Here is a 19,702-nt window from a genome sequence, read left to right on the forward strand (position 1 = left end):
CGTCTCCTACTTGGTTCCGCGAGAGCAGGGGAGGGGAGAAGGTGTCCGGCAGCACGTCACATTGTGCTCCTGGGATCAGTGGCAGCAACAGCACCAAGCAGAGGAGGTGGTGGGGGATTTGGGTCTCAGAGGGGGGCGATATTACTACAGGGACTACTATGGGATGTCGCTATTACTACTGTGGGCCTATGTGGGATGTCACTATTACTACTGGCTACTGTGGGATGTCACTATAACTACTGGGGATGCTGTAAGGTGACACTATTACTACTGGGGGCTGCTGTGGGATGTCACTATTACTACTAGGCTGATGTGGGATGTCACTATTACTACTGGGGCCACTGTGGGATGTCACTATCACCACTGAGACCACTGTGTGGTGTCACGATATTACTACTGGGGGGCCACTTTCGGATGTCACTATTACGACTGGGGCCACGGTGCGGTGTCACTATTACCGCTGGGGGCCGCTGTGCGGGGTCACTATAACCACTAAAGCCGCTCTGGGGTGGGTCACTATAAGAACTGGGGCTGCTCTGGGGAGTCACCCTTACTGCTGGGGCCGCTCTGGGGGGGGTCAATATCACTGCTGGGATATGTTTACACGAGGTGGAAATGCTGCAGAATGTCCTTAGCGGAAATTTCCGTGGCAAATTCCACAGCATTTCCGCATCCAAAAGAAGTCAAAATCTGCACGCTGCCTATTTTGAAACAGCCTTGTCCTTTTAAGAACGACGGGGGTAAAAATAAGCCCCGCCCCCTGACATGTTGGCGCTTTACAATAAATAAGTGGGTTTTGGGTTACAGTTTGGACACTCTGTCTCTAAAAAGTGCGCCATCACTGCTCTATATGAATCAATAAGTGCTAGAGTGAAGATCTGGTCTGGTCTGCCTCTCTCGGTTGCTGGCCGCATAAACTTGATTAAAATGGTAGTTCAACCTAAATGCTTATACTCCCTGCAGCATGTACCAGTTAAAGTTCCAGAGAAATACTTTCGAATGTTAAACTCCCTAATTATTCGATTTGTCTGGGGCCAATCTAGATCCAAACTAAAACTTGCTAATCTACAAAGACCTAAGAAACAAGCTGGAATGGCGTTGCCAGATCTTAAAGGGGTTGTCTTGCAAAATCAAGTGGGGTTATACACTTCTGTATGGCCATATTAACCCCTTCATGACATGGCCTATTTTGGCGTTGAGGACCAAGCGATTTTTTGGTATTTTTCCACCATTTTTCAAAAGCCATAACTTTTTTATTTTTTTCGTGGACGCGGCCGTATAAGGGCTTGTTTTTTGCGTGGCGAACTGTAGTTTTTATCGATGCCAATTTTGGGTACATAGACTATATTGTAAAATTTTATTTTATTTTTTAATGATAGCAGAGAGAGAAAACGCATCAATTCTGCCATAGATTTTTTTTTTTTTTTTTTTACACCGTTAATCATGCAGCATAAATGAGACTTTCCATTTTTTCTGCAGACCGGTACGGTTACAACGATACCAAAATTCTAACATTTTTTTTAGGTTTTCCCACTTTTCTGCAATAAAAACCCTTTTTTTTGGAAATCTTTTTTCTATTCTAAATTGCTGCATTCAAAGTCCTGTAACTTTTTAATTTTTTGATGTACAGAGCTCTATGAGGGCTTATTTTTTGCGAGACGAGCTGTAGATTTTATTGGTACCATTTTGGCGTACATACGACTTTTTTGATCACTTTTATTGCGTTTTTAGTGAGGCAAAATGCTAAAAATTAGCATTTTGCCTCAGTTTTTTAGCTTTTTTTTTAGTGTTTTTTTCGGTGCACAGTCAAAAGCATGTGCAACTTATTGTACGCATCGTTACGGACGCGACAATACCAAATATGTGGGGTTTAATTTTTTTCTTACCTTTTTTTATGCTAATCTGAGAAAAAGCATAAAAAATGGTTTTTTTACTCTTTTTTTTTACATTTTTTTAATTCATTTTTTAAATCTTTCTTTTTTTTACACTGTTTGTGTCCCTCTGAGGGACTTTAATCACTGCCCTGATGATCGCTGTCATAAGGCATAGCAGAGCTACTGCTCTCCCATGCCTTATCGCTCATACAGCGATCTCAGGCATAGGCAATACAGGACGCCAGTGTCTGGCGTCCTGTTGCCATGGTGACAGGCCGGGCTCTCGCGATGACATCGCGAGTTCCGGCCGGAGACACAGAGGGAGCCGCGCTCCCGCTGTGAACTCTTCCCCTGCCGCGATCTACTTAGATCGCGGCAGGGAAGGGGTTAACAGTGGCGGGCGCATCTCCGATGTCCCCCCGCTGCTGCAGCGAGACGCCGGCTGTGACTGACAGCCGGCTCCCGCTGCGGGATAGCGCTGGATCATATGTGATCCCGCGCTATCTCCAGGACGTAAGTTTACGCCCTGTTGCGGGAAGTACCCCGCTCCCAGGACGTAAACTTACGCCCTGCAGCGGGAATGGGTTAATGCACTTTGTAATATACATCGTGCATTAAATATGAGCCATACAGAAGTTATTCACTTACCTGCTCCGTTGCTAGCGTCCTTGTCGCCATGGTTCCATCTAATTTCGGGGTCTTCTTGCTTTTTTAGATGCGCTTGCGCTGTGCGGTCTTCTCCCTTCGGCTCTGCTCGGCAGCATCAGCGTTTTGGCTCCACCCCCTTGTACGCATCATCGCGTAGCTCCGCCCCATGACGTGTGCCGGTTCCAGCCTCCTGATTGGCTGGAATCGGCACGTGACGGGGGCGGAGCTACACGATGATGCGTACAAGGGGGCGGAGCCAAAACGCCGATGCTGCCGAGCAGAGCCGAAGGGAGAAGACCGCACAGCGCAAGCACATCTAAAAAAGCAAGAAGACCCCGAAATTAGACGGAACCATGGCGACGAGGACGCTAGCAACGGAGCAGGTAAGTAAATAACTTCTGTATGGCTCATATTTAATGCACGATGTATATTACAAAGTGCATTAATATGGCCATACAGAAGTGTATAACCCCACTTGATTTCGCGAGACAACCCCTTTAAGTTATATTACCTGGCAGGGCAATTACGAAATCTTCGCTCCTGGTTCAGAGATGAGAAAATGCCAGTGACAGACTATTATTTGGCTAGGGAGGTGGCTGAACAAAATCTGATAGGATTTTTAGAACACCCAGAGTATACCAAATCACCCAAGCTCCTACCTATACATAGACTGGCCTTGTTGGTATGGCAGGCAGCTAAAGCGGTTCAATGTTTCAATGATACAATGACAGACACCCCCCTATGGAGCAATCCCACTCTGCCATCACTACAAACATTGCAAGATGTTAGATACTGGAGAGCTCTGGGGATACATGTAGTAGGGGATATGTATGATAATAATGTAATGTTATCTTATACGCAATACAGGAAAAATTACAGACACCTATGTTGCAGCTTTTCAGATATTTTCAATTAAGACATGCCTTAAATGCCCAATTTCCGCCAAGCTCTGTCAAAATTTCTAAGTACCCAATAATGGGAATTCTTAAGACACAGGGACCTAAAGGACTAATATCACAATTATATACACATTTGCTATCGGCCAAAATAGATCAGGACCCGTTGACAGTATATGATAGGTGGAAGGATAGTGTTCCTACATTGACAATAGAAAAGTGGCAAAAAGTAATGGGATCACATCTACTAGTATCGCCAGCAATAAACAACAAATTAATACAACTATATATTATATATGAGGCGTATCTTACACCAGTTCGTCTGAACAGAATGGGCAGAACTAATACAACAGAATGCCACAGATGCCACCCAATAAATGCAGACTTTTGGCACTTGATCTGGGAGTGTTCCTATATAAGGACATTTTGGGAAGAAGTATTCATCTTTCTGTCTGTACTCCTACCGGTCCCCCTAGTCCTAGACCCCAAAATAGCGCTATTTGAGCTCATGGATGAAGACGCATAGAGCCATCATGATAAGATATTTATCAGAGAGACATTATTCCTAGCTAGGAAAGTGGTGGCCATGAGATGGATGGCAACGAGAACACCCTCTGTCTCATGCTGGATGAGATTGGAGGTTGCCCTAATAAATATGAAAAAATATGGGGTTTATGGATAGGCTCGCACAATACATTGCAGATCGAATAACACAATTCTAATGGCTGATGGAAATAGAAAATAAAGAAAAGCACAACAAACCAAACATGACAAAATGTTTTTTTATTTTTCATTGTTCTTTAACCCTTTCCAATCCATTTATTTTTTCTCACCCATTCTCCCCAGCTCCAAATAAATTGGAGCTGGGGAGAATGGGTGAGAAAAAATACATTTCCCTGCACCCTCCCGAACTGACAGAGTTCAGGAGGGTGCAGGGAGGGACCTGCTTACCTGTCCGGCGTCTTCCGCATTCTCCTTCTGCCTCCCGGCTCGGCGATCATGTGACCGCTGGGGTCAGGTGGCACCTGGCGGTCACATGATCGCCGGGCCGGGAGACAGAAGGAGAATGCGGAAGACGCCGGTCAGGTAAGCAGGTCCTTCCACGGTGCAGGCTCCCGACTCGGCGTTCATGTGACCGCCGGGGGTCAGGCAACACCGGCGGTCACATGATCGCCGGCCGGAATCTATGCATTGCATAGCACTAATTGAGCGCTATGTAATGTGTAAAGGAGAAGGCAGAAAGGGTTAAAAACCCTTTCTGCCTTCTCCTCGGGGGTCCTCGAAGAGGATCAGTGCAGGAGTGTATCTGCACCCAATGTGTCTGACGATCGGGTGCAGATCCACTCCTGCACTGCAGTGTCGGGCCTGCCCCGACATCGGAGCTGTGGAGGGAAATTATGATGTCGGCGCAGGCCCGACATTGGACTGGAAAGGGTTAATTGTCAAATGTTGATAAATTATACAATATTTAATGTGATATAAAACACAGAACAAAGGAGAAATACTGTATACAGAACTGTATGTAATACCTATCTGTGATATGCTAATAAAACGAAGTAAAAAAAAGTCTCTTCACACCTTTAGGTGCTCTCCTTAAGGAGAAACGATACCCTTCCTGACCCGTGTCTATAGACCTCTCACTAGCCAAGCCAGAATCCTACTGCACACTGGTTAGGGGCAAAAACCCCAAAACAGCTGGTATTCCAGTCCCTTCTTTCCATGTATTAATTTAGTTGCCCTTCTTTGAACTCCCTTAAGCACTGCAACATCTTTCCTGAGCACCGGTGACCAGAACTGTACGCAGTATTCCAAGTGGGGCCCAACAAGTGCCTTATATAGTGAAAGAATAATGTTCTCATCCTTTGCCCCTATACCTCTTTTAATGCACCCCAAGACTTTATTTGCTTTTGCAGCAGCTGACTGGCATTGGTTACTCCAGTTTAGTATACAATCCACTAGTACCCCCAGGTCTTTTTCCATCTCACTTTTTCCTTGCAGTACCCCTTTTAGTGTATATTGGTGACATCCGTTTCTCCTGCCCATGTGCATAAACTTACATTTATCAACATTCAACGTCATTTGCCATTTTTCTGCCCAAGCCCCCAGCTTATCTAGGTCCGTTTGCAGCCGTACATTGTCCTCCGTTTCATTAATTAATCAGGTCATTGATAAATATATTGAACAGAATGGGGCCTAATACTGAACCCTGTGGCACCCCGCTAACGACGGTAGCCCAATCAAAGTATGAACCATTTATTACCACCCTCTGCTTTCCATCTCTGAGCCAATTCTTCACCTAGATACACACGTTTTCCCCCAGAGCAAGCTGTCTAATTTTGTATATCAACCTATTATGTGGCACGGTGTCAAATGCTTTAGAGAAGTCCAGATATACAAGATCAATAGACTCTCCCAGGTCCAGCCTAGAACTTACTTCATCATAGGTTATTTCCTGATGACACCTTTCCTTTGAGGATGAATGTTATTCATAGTGTACGATAAACGGTGTGAAAAAATAAATGAAAAACAATGTCAGAATGGCTTTTTTTTCTATTTTCCCTCTCAAAAAAATTAATAAAATGTCATCAATGAGTTGTAAGCACCCTGAAATTATGTAACGGAAAAAACTAATGTAAACAAGCCATCCATACCTTGACAGAAAAAGAAAAAAACTTATGGCCTTTGGAGTGTGATGATGAACACTGAAAAAAAAATATTTTCTGAAGGTGAAAATAGGCGTCTTTCTTAAGGGAGTAATATACCTTGATGTTTATTACTAGAGATGAGCGAGTATACTCGCTAAGGCTAACTACTCGAGCGAGTAGTGCTTTAACCCGAGTATCCTCCCACTCGTCTGTAAAGATTCGGCTGTAGGCGCGGGAGACAGGTGAGTTGCGGCGGTGAGCAGGGGGAGCGGGGGGAGAGAGATCTCTCCTCCGTTCCTCCCCGCTCTCCCCCGCCGGCCCCCGAATCTTTAGAGACGAGTGAGAGCCTACTCGGCTAAGGCACTACTCGCTCGAGTAGTTAGCCTTAGCGAGTATACTCGCTCATCTCTATTTATTACGCCTCCAGTAGGTTAATTATAACTGTCTTGTAGGAGTATGCAGAGTCTGTTGGATACTACGAATGAAAGAGATGTGAAGAGCCTGCAACTGTATTTTACCGTAAGTATAATACTATTACAATATGAGGAGTTGACATTGTATTGCTGACGCAAGCAGATGTTCACCAGGTAGGATTCAAATGCAGGGCCTCAGCACTGCACAGCGCCGATGCTAGCTACTGAGCCACCAATGGCGGGCAATTAGTAATGAGATGGAAGAAATGACTTACGTGAATTGTCCTTACAAAAAAAATGTAATTAAAGAAATGCCATTCAATGGCAACACAACCTTCATGCACAAGTGAATATGTAATAATATGTTAATACAGATATGCTGTTTCAGTGACCAAGGCCTTGCTTGGGGTTGGGAGGTGAAGGTCCACACAAAAGGCCCTTTTACACACAATGATAATTGCTCAAAATCCGCTCAAAAGCCATCTTTTGAGCGATAATTGTTGTGTGTAAATGTGCGCCCATCGTGTACTTACCGTGCACTTTTTCGGCCATCGCTGACTTCAGGTCCGCATGAAATCCTCATCCCTCAGGACAGTAAGATAAGATGGACCGCACGCTGTGTTCTCCGTGAGCAGTGCTGATAAAAGCTGATAATATTCTTTAACAGCTGTTAACAGCCGCTGTTCCGCTGGAGAACAATAGTGATGTATTTAGAGAACAGACCACCCACTGTTCTCTAAATACATACAAATGAAGTACTAAAGTACTATGCAAAATGATCGCTCAAAACTGTCAGTTTCTGATGGATTTTGAACGATGATCTATGTGTGTAAATGCGCCTTAAGAGTCTGCAGTCCTGCTTGCATGCACGTTTTTTTATATTTGCTGGGGCTCAAATAGGAGTTTGCTAATTAAAATTAGGGACCAAATGGATGACTGATCCCAGGCAGTAATTACCCAGGTCCCTGCACTGTACCTGTGTACGATGGATAGTCTGTGCATGTACGAAGCCCCTTATGCCACTACGCGTTCCAGACAATTTTTAGGGATTTTACCCATGTGGTGGTTTAACTGCCCTATTTTTTTTCCCTTTCAGCTACCAAATTTATTTTTGCTGTGCTTTTTTCCGTGACATATAGAGCTATGTTTAATATCTTTTTTTTCTGCCTTTTTTTTTTTGTTTTTTACTTTTATTGGAGGTAAAAAAGCTAAAAAAAAATTATTTTAAATTTATAGTTATTTTTTTGTTTAACTAGTATATTTACAGTAAAATAAAGTATGGGAAAGGGTTCCTCATTTTGTTTCTAAAGTTTTGATCTATAGTATGTATGGTTTTAGATTACAGGGCACAAATGGCGACGGTTTAAATAATTTTTTTTTTAGCTTTTGCAGGTAGTTTAGGTGATGTGGAGTCCTGGGAGCCTCCTTTCATCCTCACCTGGTTCCCCGTTCCTATGTGTCCCCTTGCAAAGTCAGCACACGTGTCGCATAGCCTGCTTGACTCTCTTTTCATTAATCTCTATGGGAGTACGCATGCACAGTCTTCTGAAAAAGAGTCAAGTTGCTTGGGTGCATGTGCTAACTTTGCCAGGGGGTATTGCAGGAACGGAGAGCAGGGTGAGTATGAAAAGAGGCTTCCTGGTCTTCACATCACCTAAATTATGAGCACTATAACTTAGCTTATGGCACATATAGTTGATGACAGGTTTCCTTAGAAGATAATGGAGGTGGAAGAGCATTATGCGTTGGGGCTGTTTTTCTGCTGCTGGAACTGGGGCTTTAGTCAAGCTGGAGGGAATTATGAACAGTTCTAAATATCAGTCCATTTTGGCACAAAAACCTTTAGGCATCGACTAAAAATCTGAAGATGAAGAGGAATTTCACTATTCAGCAAAACAACAACATGAAGCATACCTCCAAATCACCAAAAGAATTGCTAAGCCGAAGAAAATCAAAGTTTTGGAATGGCCCAGCCAGAGCCCAGACCTGAATCCCATTGAAGATATGTGGGTTGACCTGAAGAGGGCGCTACACACGAGTTGCCCTCGCAATCTGAGAGATTTGGAGCACTTTTGCAAGAGTGGGCAAAGATTGCCAAGTCAAGATGTGCCATGCTGATCAACACTTAGCCGAAAAAAACTGAATGCTGTTATAAAGTCAAAGAGTGCATCCACAAAGTATTAGTTTTATGGTGTGAATAGTTATGCAACCACTTTATTTTACTTGTTCATTTTTCCACCCTAAAAGATTTCAGTTTGTTTTTCAATGGAATGGTACATATAAGGGGTCTCATTTCAGATAGAAATAAATCTGAAAAGATTCATTTCTGTTGGATTTTTTAACATGGCATTTTAACAAGGGCGTGTAGACTTTTTGTATCCACTGTATATCTGTTGGAAAGTCCTGTAGGAGCACATTTATCCTTCCAACTATACCACTTTTCTGGACAACCTATTTAATAAGGACTTTCTATTTGATAAATGTATCTAGGCTTGTTACAGTACTTCCACTAGTAACACATACAAGCTTGGTGCAATAATCTTAAAAAAACGTTTGCCACCTCTCCGAACAGAAATAAGCCTGCCTCCCAGTGAGTATGGGATATTTTTAGTGGCAACAAATATTTATACACTTAACCTTATGGCCCGATCCGCTATCTTGTTCTTTTCTTACATCATTGCCATAATCATATTAACCCTTTCCAATCAACTGTCTGACGTCTGAAGACATTCTAATTGAAGGATGTACAGCTCCGATTTCGGAAGATGTCCGGCAGGGTATTCTTACTATATATTACTGGCCGCTCTGTTGTTGAGGGCCTCTCCAGCATGTCCCATACCACACTACTGGCTCTAGCCAGCAGATGGCGCCATTGTATAATGGAAGAAAGAGAAAGCCCCCTAGGAAAGCCTGAATCCAAAATTGGATTGCAAAGGGTTAAGGGATTCATACTAGGTCTGGGAACTTATGCTTCACAACAAAGTTCTAGACTGATGGATGTATAAATGGATTGTGGCTATTTGTGTAGAAGGCATTATAAAGTGGACAGACATGCACCTTAGGACACCGCTGGTGGCTGCCGCATGTTCTTCTCCACAGCTCGAGATGAAAATGTTTATTTTCTTGAATTCTATATAGTGTGTTAACATGTTGTACTGATGCACATTTTCAGTTATCCTGGGAGAACCAAACTGTAGAACTGGTCCCAAATGGAGCTACAGAGCGTGTGACCCATTTGAACAAGTATGTATAAATTGATCAATGTCAAGGGGCAAATATCTAATGGACTTCTTGTCATTCATCTCAATGAAAAGCACTACATTTTCTCATAGATGTATGATAGCTGTCATAAGTCACACATTCATGAGCGCGATATTGGTCCAAGATTCTCGGTCCGATGTTGTGCTTGCCCATGTCTAGGTAACCTTAAGCTATTTTCTAATGAGTGTATTTTTAGTTCATATTTGGTCCATGTTTTGCAGACCATTGTACGGAGCTTATGTAAATCTATGTATCTATTTACATGGTCATAATTTTACTCTTGTGTTTTAAAAAACGCAGCATGCACTACTTTTATCCATTTTTACATCTATTGGTATTTTCTATTGGGCAAATACAGATCAGTATTTGCACAGTAGAAAATTAAACCAAGCCAACTCTTCACTTCTTTGGTAGCTCTTTATTTTTGGCAATATAGTCTGTTTTAAGGCTCAGGACCACTGGAATTGCTCTCCAGCTTGCAGCTCTCTATGATCTCGAGTCCTTCAGATTTCCCACCTGAACTTTGCAGCCAACGGGGAAGTCACATACCACAGTACATAGAGAAATACACAAATTGTAGTAATGTATGACGGCTACTAGAGATCGCCCTTATACCTTCCAAATTACATAACTATTGGAATCATAACAGAGCCCATTACAGCACAAACTCGAATCCAGGCTCCCTCTTTACAGTTTCACCAGTCTAAGGATGATATAGGAAAAAAAATTGAATTGATAATCCTGGCCACATCAACTATAGCTATACATCACCTATGTTAATGGGAATACAGAAAATAGTCCTCAATATTCATAAGCTCCAGTTTTCCTGTAGTCCTCTATCTGGCTGCTTCTAATGAAATGCAAGTTTCTCCAAAATACTGCACAGATACATACAGCAGGCTGTGTCACTACCTTGTGCTGCTCTCAAAGAGGGCTGTGAAAAGATGGGGACAAATTTCCTTTAAAAAGACAGTAACAAAAAGAGGAACCCACCTTCAGCTTGGTTTTAGTACAACTTCATACAATTGTGGATTAAACTATAAAAATATATGAAAAACAAATTGTTGTGCTATTGGGGAAAATTAGAAAAACTCAGTAAAATATCACTTTAAAAAGTCACAAAAGCCCACTAATCATGGTGAATGAAGACCTAAAAAAAGATTTGGATAACCTAATAAACACACTTACAGCTGTCAAACCTGCTAGTGGTTCGTTTGGAATAGCAGATAATATAAGCATATTGTATTATAAGACTCTATACTAATGGTATATTATTCTATATCTCATAGACACAACTATGTCAATAAATGTGTGGAGTACATCTTCAATACATCAGTTGCCGAGACATTTGAGGAGTTCAAGAAAGGTCTCTACAAAGTCTGCGACAAAGATATTCTCTTTTTTTTTCAGCCGAAAGAACTAATGGATCTTGTTGCCGGTCACGCTAATTATGACTGGACTGTATTTGAAAAGGTAAATGGCAATTAACTCTATTTGTTAGCGCCAATGTCGCATGATTTTCTCGCGTTGCAACAATGCTACAAATTGCATGTATGTGAAGTCCATGCTTTCCAATGGGTTTATTCACACGTCCGTTTTTTTGAAGCATGCGACATCCTGACACACAAACCTTGCGGGTCCCACAATATGCACCGGACTTGTGTGGTTTTGTAGCCCATGTTTCCCTATGGAGCCTTCCTCTCTGTTGCATTGCATTGCACGAACATGGGATTTTTGTGCGGTGCGATACCACTTTGGACAATAGGAAATCCTACTGTCAAAGCCCTAAACTAAGCCCTAGGTGAAGTAAAGAGTTTAAAAAAGTATACATCACCTTAGAAGCGCTGTCATCCCGGCCGCATCTTCTTCCCGGGTCCCCGGTACTATTCTTCACCTCTTCTGGCCGGGGATTGAAAAATCCTGGCCTCCTGGAAGCGCTGCCTCTGATTGGCTGATGCTCAGCCAATCACAGCCAGTGCTTAGTGAACCAAACACAGGCATTCATCGAGCGCTGGCTCTGATTGGCTTAGCCTCAGCCAATCACAGTCAGCACTTCCAGGCGTCGGAGATTTTTCAAAACCCAGCCAGAAGAGATGAAGAAGACCAGTGCCAGGGACTGAGGAGAAGATGCAGCGGCGCCCTGGACAGCGCTTCTAAGGTGATCTATACTTTTTTAAAATTATTTTCTGCAGCTACGGCTTATTTTCAGGGTAGGATTAGAAATACAGAGTTGTACAGGATTGTACAGGACTAGAAAAACAGGGCTGTTTTTTCCAATACCAGCACTACACAGGTTGTGTCTAGTATTACAACTCTGCTCCATTGAAGTGAATGCAGCTGAGCTGCGGTATTATACACAACCTGTGAATACGTGTAGCGCTATTTTCAGAAAAATCACGTCTTTCTAAAATTGGACAATCTCTTCAAGTGCTGTTCAATATAGTGCTCCTGTGACCGAAATAAGGGTCCTTTTAGAGGAGCTGATTCTCGTTTGAATGAGTGAGAGATGTCATCGCTAGCTCGTTGGCTCTCCTGGAGCCAGTTTATACAGGCAGATTCATCGTTTGCTCGTTCAAATGAGAATCGGTCAGTCTCTCATATTCCCTGTATAAGTAACGGTTGTTGGTTCACGATTAGACACTCGTTTGAATGCTAATCATTCCTTTTTAAAGCATCTTAAGATCTAAAGCAGTGCATGTGAGTGAGCATTACAAATGTGAATTACTGCTAAAAGACTACACTGGTTTGACAGATGCATAATTATATTATATATTACATATACTTGGCCATTAACAAATTACTGCATAATTACGTGTGTGGATGGCTGAGACTGCTGTAATTCTACAAGTCAGAATCGTTAGCACACATCTACAGAGAAATTTGAAATAAAATTGGATTGAAACAGATATTTCTTTACTTCCTCTCTGCAGAATACTACTTACATGAACGAGTACTCTCCCGTACACCCAACAATTATTATGTTTTGGAAAGTTTTCCAACTACCATTGGAAAAAAAGAAAGGGTTTCTCCGTAAGTATACCGGTTCTACAGAGCTTCAATGATCCGTTAAGATGTTATGCGCAATTATTTTATTTCTGGGTTATTCACACATGGCAGATTTGTTGCTGAAGTTTCTGTAAGTTAAAACAGTTCCATCTATTACTATGGCACAATATCAAATTACCTCAACATCTTAAAGGGAATCTGTCACCTTTGGGCTAAGCTTATGGGCTAAAAGAATGTGATCGAAGTCTGGGGATATACGTGTTGTAATGACCTGCCCCGACGGCAGCTCTGGAAGCAGCTACTCAATGCATTGAGCGGTGCTGGTAAGTAGTCTGCCTGTTCTAATTTTATTAGGGGCGGACTACCTAGCAACACCTCTAATACAGTACTGGTGGGGTGCATAGGTAGGCACGGCACGGGGCTCCCTGACTCTTACCAACGCCAATGTCCCTTCCTGGAGATAGCCCAGAAGGTGGACACGTCTAGGCCGCCAACTCTGACCCTACGCTGCCTAGTGGCAGGACAGGAAGGAACCGCCGTACCTATGCAGGTGACTACTCACTAGTACTGACAGGCTAGGCAGATGGAATAACCAACAGGAAAGAAACCCTGTGCTGATCCAGCTCTGCCTGTGTTCTGTGGTTAACTTCCACTGGAGCAGGACCGAGGTCAAACACACAGAGGATAGAAGCAATAACTGGCAACTGCTATCAGCAGCTGCCAGACTATATTTAGGAGTCTCCTCCCCTAAGGTGGAGACCAATCAAGCCAGCTGACCGGAGCTCCCAGCCACTATAACTCACAGAGATAGAGCGCGCGCCTCTCACAGCAGGCACACGCGTGCGCACGGCCGCGCATGCCACAGGCCATGCCTGCACATCGAAGCACGGCGCGGCCGCTCGCCGACCCAAACGAGGGCGCAACGTCATCCCAGGACAACGCGACGAACCGCGCCACTGCCACCCAGGGTCCCTGACCGGCCTCATGGTAACAACCACTTAATGCAATGAGCAGTGGCTTTCAGCGCTGACACTGGGGGAACAACACTTACATCCTCGGACTGAGCAGGTCACTTACTTGTAGCCCATAAGCTTAGCTCATAAGGCTTAACCCTTTGCAATCCAATTTTAGATTCAGGGTTTCCTAGGGGCTTTCTCTCTCTGCCATTATACAATGGCGCCATCTGCTGGCTAGAGCCAGTTCTGCGTATGGGACATGCTGGAGATTCCCCCAACAACAGAGCGGCCAGTAATCTACAGTAAGAAAACCCTGCTGGACGTCTTCCGACATCGGAGCAGTACAGCCTTCAATTAGAATGTCTTCAAACGTCAGACAGTGGATTGGAAAGGGTTAAAGTGGATTTTAGATAACTCTCCTTTCATAGTTGTATGACTATGACTAGCTTTGTACAACTGCAAAAGGCGTCGGGAAGGAATTTTCACCCAAATGGGCTGATTGGCTTCTGCCTCTTGGGGGTTTTGTCTTTCTCTAGATCAACTATAGCAGTGTTCCCCAACTCCAGTCCTCAGGGACCGCCAACAGGTCATGTTTTCAGGATTTCCTCAGTGTTGCACAGGTGATGTAATTATTGTCGGTGCCTCAGCCATTGCCACAGGTGTTCTTACTATAGGAGATCCTGAAAACATGACCTGTTGGTGGTCCCTGAGGACTGGAGTTGGGGACCTCTGAACTATAGGGTGGAAATAGGCTGAACTAGATGGACATTGTCTTCATTCAGCCTAACATACTATGTTACAGCTCATTCTATCAATACCTCCGACTTTGCCAGGAACGTGTAAACCAAGCCACGGCAACTAACCTGACTATAGAATCTAGTCTGATTTATTGTTTTATAACATACTGTAACCACTTTGGGCAAAACAAAAGGCTTTTTTTTTTAATAAAAAACCCGTTTTATCACCAAAAATTCCCATTGTCTACTAAATCTAAATGAGAGGCAAATGTCGGCTCCCTCACAGAAGAGGACTAAAGGCCCATTTACAAACAAACGATTATCGCTCAAAATTCGTTCAAACGACCGCAATTGAGCGTTGTGTGTAAATGCGGGCATCATGCTCTTTTCGTCTAAACTATGAATCATAGAATCATAGAATGGTAGAGTTGGAAGGGACCTCCAGAGTCATCGGGTCCAACCCCCTGCTCAGTGCAGGATTTACTAAATCATCCCAGACAGATATTTGTCCAGCCTTTGTTTCAACACTTCCATTGAAGGAGAACTCACCACCTTCTGTGGTAACCTGTTCCACCCACTGTCTAATATCTAATTTGTGTCTCCTACCTTTCAGTTTCACCACATTCCTCCTAGTCTTTTCTTGTACAAATGAGAATAAGGCTGATCCCTCTACACTGTGACAGCCCTTCAGATATTTGTAGACAGCTATTAAGTCTCCTCTTAGCCTTCTTTTTGCAAGCTAAACATTCGCAGATCCTTTAACCGTTCTTCATAGGACATGATTTGCAGACCGCTCACCATCTTGGTAGCTCTTGTGTTTGCCTTCTTCATCACATTGTTGACTCATGTTCAGTCTATGATCTATTAGTATACCCAAGTTGTTTCACATGTGCTGCTGCTTAGCCCAATTCCTCCCATTCTGTATGTGCTTTTTTCATTTTTCTTGCAAAGATATAGGACTTTGCATTTCTCCTTATTAAATTCCATTCTGTTAGTCGCCGCCCATTGTTCAAGCTTTTCTAGATCTTTTTGAATACTCTCTTTCATAGTGTTAGCTATAGAATCATAGAATGGTAGAGTTGGAGGGGACCTCCATGGTCGTCTTGTCCAACCCCCTGCTTAGTGCCATTTCTTCCAGCTTTGTGTCGTTGGTAAACTTGATCAGTTTTTCCATCAATTCCCTTCTCTAGATCATTTATAAAAATGTTGACCAACACTGGGCCTAGGACAGAGCCTTGTGGTACCCTACTTGATACATTTTTTGAATTGGATGTGCAGCCATTTATGACCACTCTTTTAAGGTGAACTTAAAATCCATTGTTCAGCCATAGAGAGATAAAGTATCTCTCAACAGAACACATGCTGTGTTCTCAGTGGGAATTGGGAGATTGCATTGTATTCTGCTGGCAGCCTCAACGAGAAAAAATGCAGATGTGTGCAGAGCCCAGCCCACATCTGGGCTCTGCAAACAGCTCTCGGGAGCCCATTTACATGCAAATGAAGATAATAGTGTTAATGGACATTAGTGTCCATTAACACTCTATGCAAAATGATCGCTAAAACTTTCAATCGTTTGAAAGATTATCTTTGTGTGTAAATGGGCCTTAAAAACTTTGGTGTTAGAAAACAACCCTATGATGTCTCTTTGGGAAGGATGTGTTATCCCAGATATTCCTGCTCCATAGGTTGTACACTTGTATCGTAAATTATGCCCAAGATTGCCTTCTGGGCATACTGGAAAATTAGGAGATCTCAGGAGGGATTTTTATAGCAATCTCTAGAAAATTGCATGAAAGTTGGAAGCTAATTACATTGCACTGGCCTGAACCAGCCAACCAACCCTCCCGAACCCTATTAGAATTTAATATAAAAATGAATATTATGCAGTTGGAGAAAGGGATTTATACTAAGTAAAAGGCAGAAGCTAAATTTCATACCGTGATACTGCAGGTCTACCATCGAGATACCAACTCCCTGAGTTAGTCTATGCACACTTATTCAGATCTATACTGCCCCCTAAAGGGGTTTTGTCATTGTATAATACTTTTTTTTTTTAACTTCTTGCTCCCCAGTTATATTCCTGAACAGGTCTCCCCCTTCCAAATGTAGGCCCAGGACAGCTTATGTGTCCTTTTAGACGAGCTGCTTCTCATTTGAAAGAGAGAGTGACGTCACTATTGACCCCCTTCAGAGTTGTTCAGTCCCTATTAAGCGAATGAGAGGGACTGAGTTTTCAGACAGGTCACATGACCGCACCGAATTCCAATTCTGCCTTTTCTGATTATGTAGCATACATTCCCGTTCTTTTACTTCTGAACGTTATGTCACTAGTGGAAATGCTGAATCTTTGGCTGTCTCGTACCCACTGGGCATGCTCAAAATCTTGCCAATCCGGCACATATGCAAACAGATTTGACGTAGGCCGGACTAGACTGCACAGTGTAGAGTGGGGAAATGGGCGAATGCAGTGCTGTTAGGGCAGAAGTAGGTCTCCAGCGCTACTAGTTGTGGGAATTGAAGAAGGAAGCGCTGCGGCACCATTACAGCACATGTAAACATGTGAAGCAGAGACACGGACACAACGTAAGCTTGGCAGCAAAAATAAGCATGTAGTTTGAATGCTCAATCACATTTTAGGGTCCTTTTGAGATGTAACGATCATCATACAAGAAAGCGAAAGTGAACAATAATCATTCAGTCTAAGGCCTCATGTCCACGGGGAAAATCAGGCCCGCTACGGATTCTCCATGGAGAATCTGCAGCGGGCCCCTCCTGCCCCGCGGACATGAGCGCTGAAAATAGGAATTTAAAAGAATTTACCCATCCGTAGCGTGCGGGGAAAGTCTTCTCTTCCTCACGGCCGGATCTTCTTTTTCGGCCGGTGGATGAATTCGTCACGCCGACGGCATGTCGCCGACGTGCCGCGCACATCCGCCGAGCCGAAGCAAGAAAGATCCGGCCGTGAGGAAGAGAAGACCTTCCCGGTCCGCTCCGGATGGGTAAATTCTTTTAAATTCCTATTTTAGGTCTCCCGCGGATCCGGACGGCTTCCATAGGCTTCAATAGAAGCCCACGGGAGCCATCCCCGCGGGAGACCCGCACGAAAATGGAGCATGGTCCGGATTTTTTCATGCTCCATTTTTTTAAAAATCACTTTTATTGACCATCCGCGGGTATTTATCTACCCTGCGGGTGGTCAATGCATCCCTATGGGGTGCGGATCCGCGGGCAGGAGAAGAGTTAAAATCCGCTGCAGATTTTAATTCTTATTTTGCCCGTGGACATGAGCCCTAAGGGTGCGTTCACACGAGCGCATAAACGGCGCGTTTTTGCGACCAAACGTATATACGTGACCATCTGAGGCAATGGTTTCGAATGTATTCGTTCACATGGGCGATTTTACGGCGCGTAAAAACGGCAACCCGAAAAAAAACCGGAACATATGCGACCGAAATATTCGATGGCCGAAAAGATAGTTTGCAAAGTAGGAACAAACGAAAATACGCTTTCTAGCTCTGGTCATGATCGGCGAAAAACGTTCTCTCGGGCGATTATACGTTGCGCTCGAGCGAACGTAAATACGCCTACGCTCGTGTGAACGCACCCTAAAAGTGAGCCAACGACTGAATGAGAATCATTCGTTTTTCCTTTATTTTATGGAGGCATAAAAATCATCGTTGGCGCATTCAGTTTAGACAGCACTCGTACAGTCCCTCGTTTGCTTAACAGGGACTGAACGATTCTCGATAGACCTACTCTACGATGAATTTGCCTGGCTGCAGAAGTTTGAGGTGACGTCACTCGCTTGTTCAAACGAGAATTGGCTCGTCTAAAAGTACTCTTAGGCTGGGTTGGGCAGAAATGACAAAACCCCTTAAATGGTTAACATTGCTCATTACAACTACATGCTGCTTTTTGCAAGTGACTTTTCTCTGTTGCTTTGACTTGGAATGTCGGGGATGGCTTTCCTAAATACCACCTGCGCTACCACAGATAGTGCTGTCATCATTGACTTTCTGGACCTACATAACGCACAATGAGTATGGCGTCCTCCAAGTATTTATTATATTTTTTTGTTAAGATTTTCTAACAGGAAATGACAAAATCCCATTGTTTAGGATACAGAATGCCTTTATGAAAATCTCTTCGTTTGGTGTCCCAAATGAAAGTTACCTTCCGGAGGCAAATACCTGCTCCCTGCTACTACTCCTTCCTAAATACTCAAGGAGAGACGTGCTACGCAGAAAACTTCTTCAAGCCATAGAGAACAACAAAGGGTTAGAAAAGAATTAGAAAACCTGCTCTTCAGCATTTATTAGCCCCCTCCAGGAAGATCTGCATCAGCTACAGGCTGGATAATATGTTCTGTGTAAACCATGCTTAAACTCTCTGCCCTCTGGCTCACATTAATAGCTTTGCATTAATCCAAGATTTCTCGTGTATGTCTATATTGGATGTAATATCTGAAAGTAGTAGATGTAGGAACTGAGGTAGTTCTATAGTATTTTGAAATATTAAGCAAGTAAACCAAGCATTTGAAGACATTAAGTGTAGGTGGGATTATTTCTACACAAATCGTGACGTCATATGGGGAGCAAATACCTGATATTAGTAAAAGCGAATCTCCGGAATGTTCTAGATATTTTTATTTAGACATCTTGTTCTTGAAAAATAAGAGAGGGCTCCTCAAAAGTATGATGGTAAATAAAAAAAATGACTTACCTCCGTCTGTCGTACACTGAACTATATGTCATACCTACAATAGTGAAAGTCTCTCCAATGTAGGAGTGACTTGTAATCCGGGGGTGTGAAGTTGGAAAGCCAAACTTTTACCTCCTGCATTTTTCTAGATGCCTTCATAAACGGAATGTACAAAAATTAGTAACAACAAACTTACTAGTAAAACTGTCACATCAGGCGTATTATATATTAATAGTTTATAGATTTTCTTTTTTTAGGCTGAGGTCAAACAATTGTTTTTTTTTCTTGCGCGCAGAAAAAGTGCTGCTCACATATCCACAAATTGCGTGAATGGGCAAATTTTCTAAGCGCAGAAGACCCAAGCTTCATGCGCCTGAAAACCACCCATTCCCTGGAGGAGCAGCGCTTGGAGAAGCGCAGCTGCTTTAGAAGGAGAGAGAAGCATGGCTTCGGGATTTCCCCAGCGCAGGTAGAAAGGACTTATGGGGGATTTACCCATTGCAGCGAGAGATGGAGTGGGGGTATGGGTTAATCCCCCATTGCTCTTCTCTCTGAGGAAAACCCT

General features: G+C 43.3%; 1 protein-coding gene across 1 annotated transcript in view; it reads left to right on the top strand.

The window, feature by feature from the left end:
• The window catches only part of LOC136573564 (probable E3 ubiquitin-protein ligase HERC6), a 131,919-nt gene extending 113,059 nt beyond the window's left edge, over window positions 1-18,860 (top strand). Inside the window, 5 exon segments of the mRNA XM_066574834.1 lie at window positions 6,516-6,582; window positions 9,649-9,719; window positions 11,027-11,210; window positions 12,668-12,767; window positions 18,518-18,860. Of these exon segments, the coding sequence (XP_066430931.1) occupies window positions 6,516-6,582; window positions 9,649-9,719; window positions 11,027-11,210; window positions 12,668-12,767; window positions 18,518-18,729 (634 nt within the window). The 3' untranslated portion in view covers window positions 18,730-18,860.
• Window positions 18,861-19,702: the final 842 nt, after the last annotated feature.

The sequence above is a fragment of the Eleutherodactylus coqui genome, chromosome 7 (genome assembly GCF_035609145.1).
Source record: "Eleutherodactylus coqui strain aEleCoq1 chromosome 7, aEleCoq1.hap1, whole genome shotgun sequence".
NCBI classification, from domain to species: domain Eukaryota; kingdom Metazoa; phylum Chordata; class Amphibia; order Anura; family Eleutherodactylidae; genus Eleutherodactylus; species Eleutherodactylus coqui.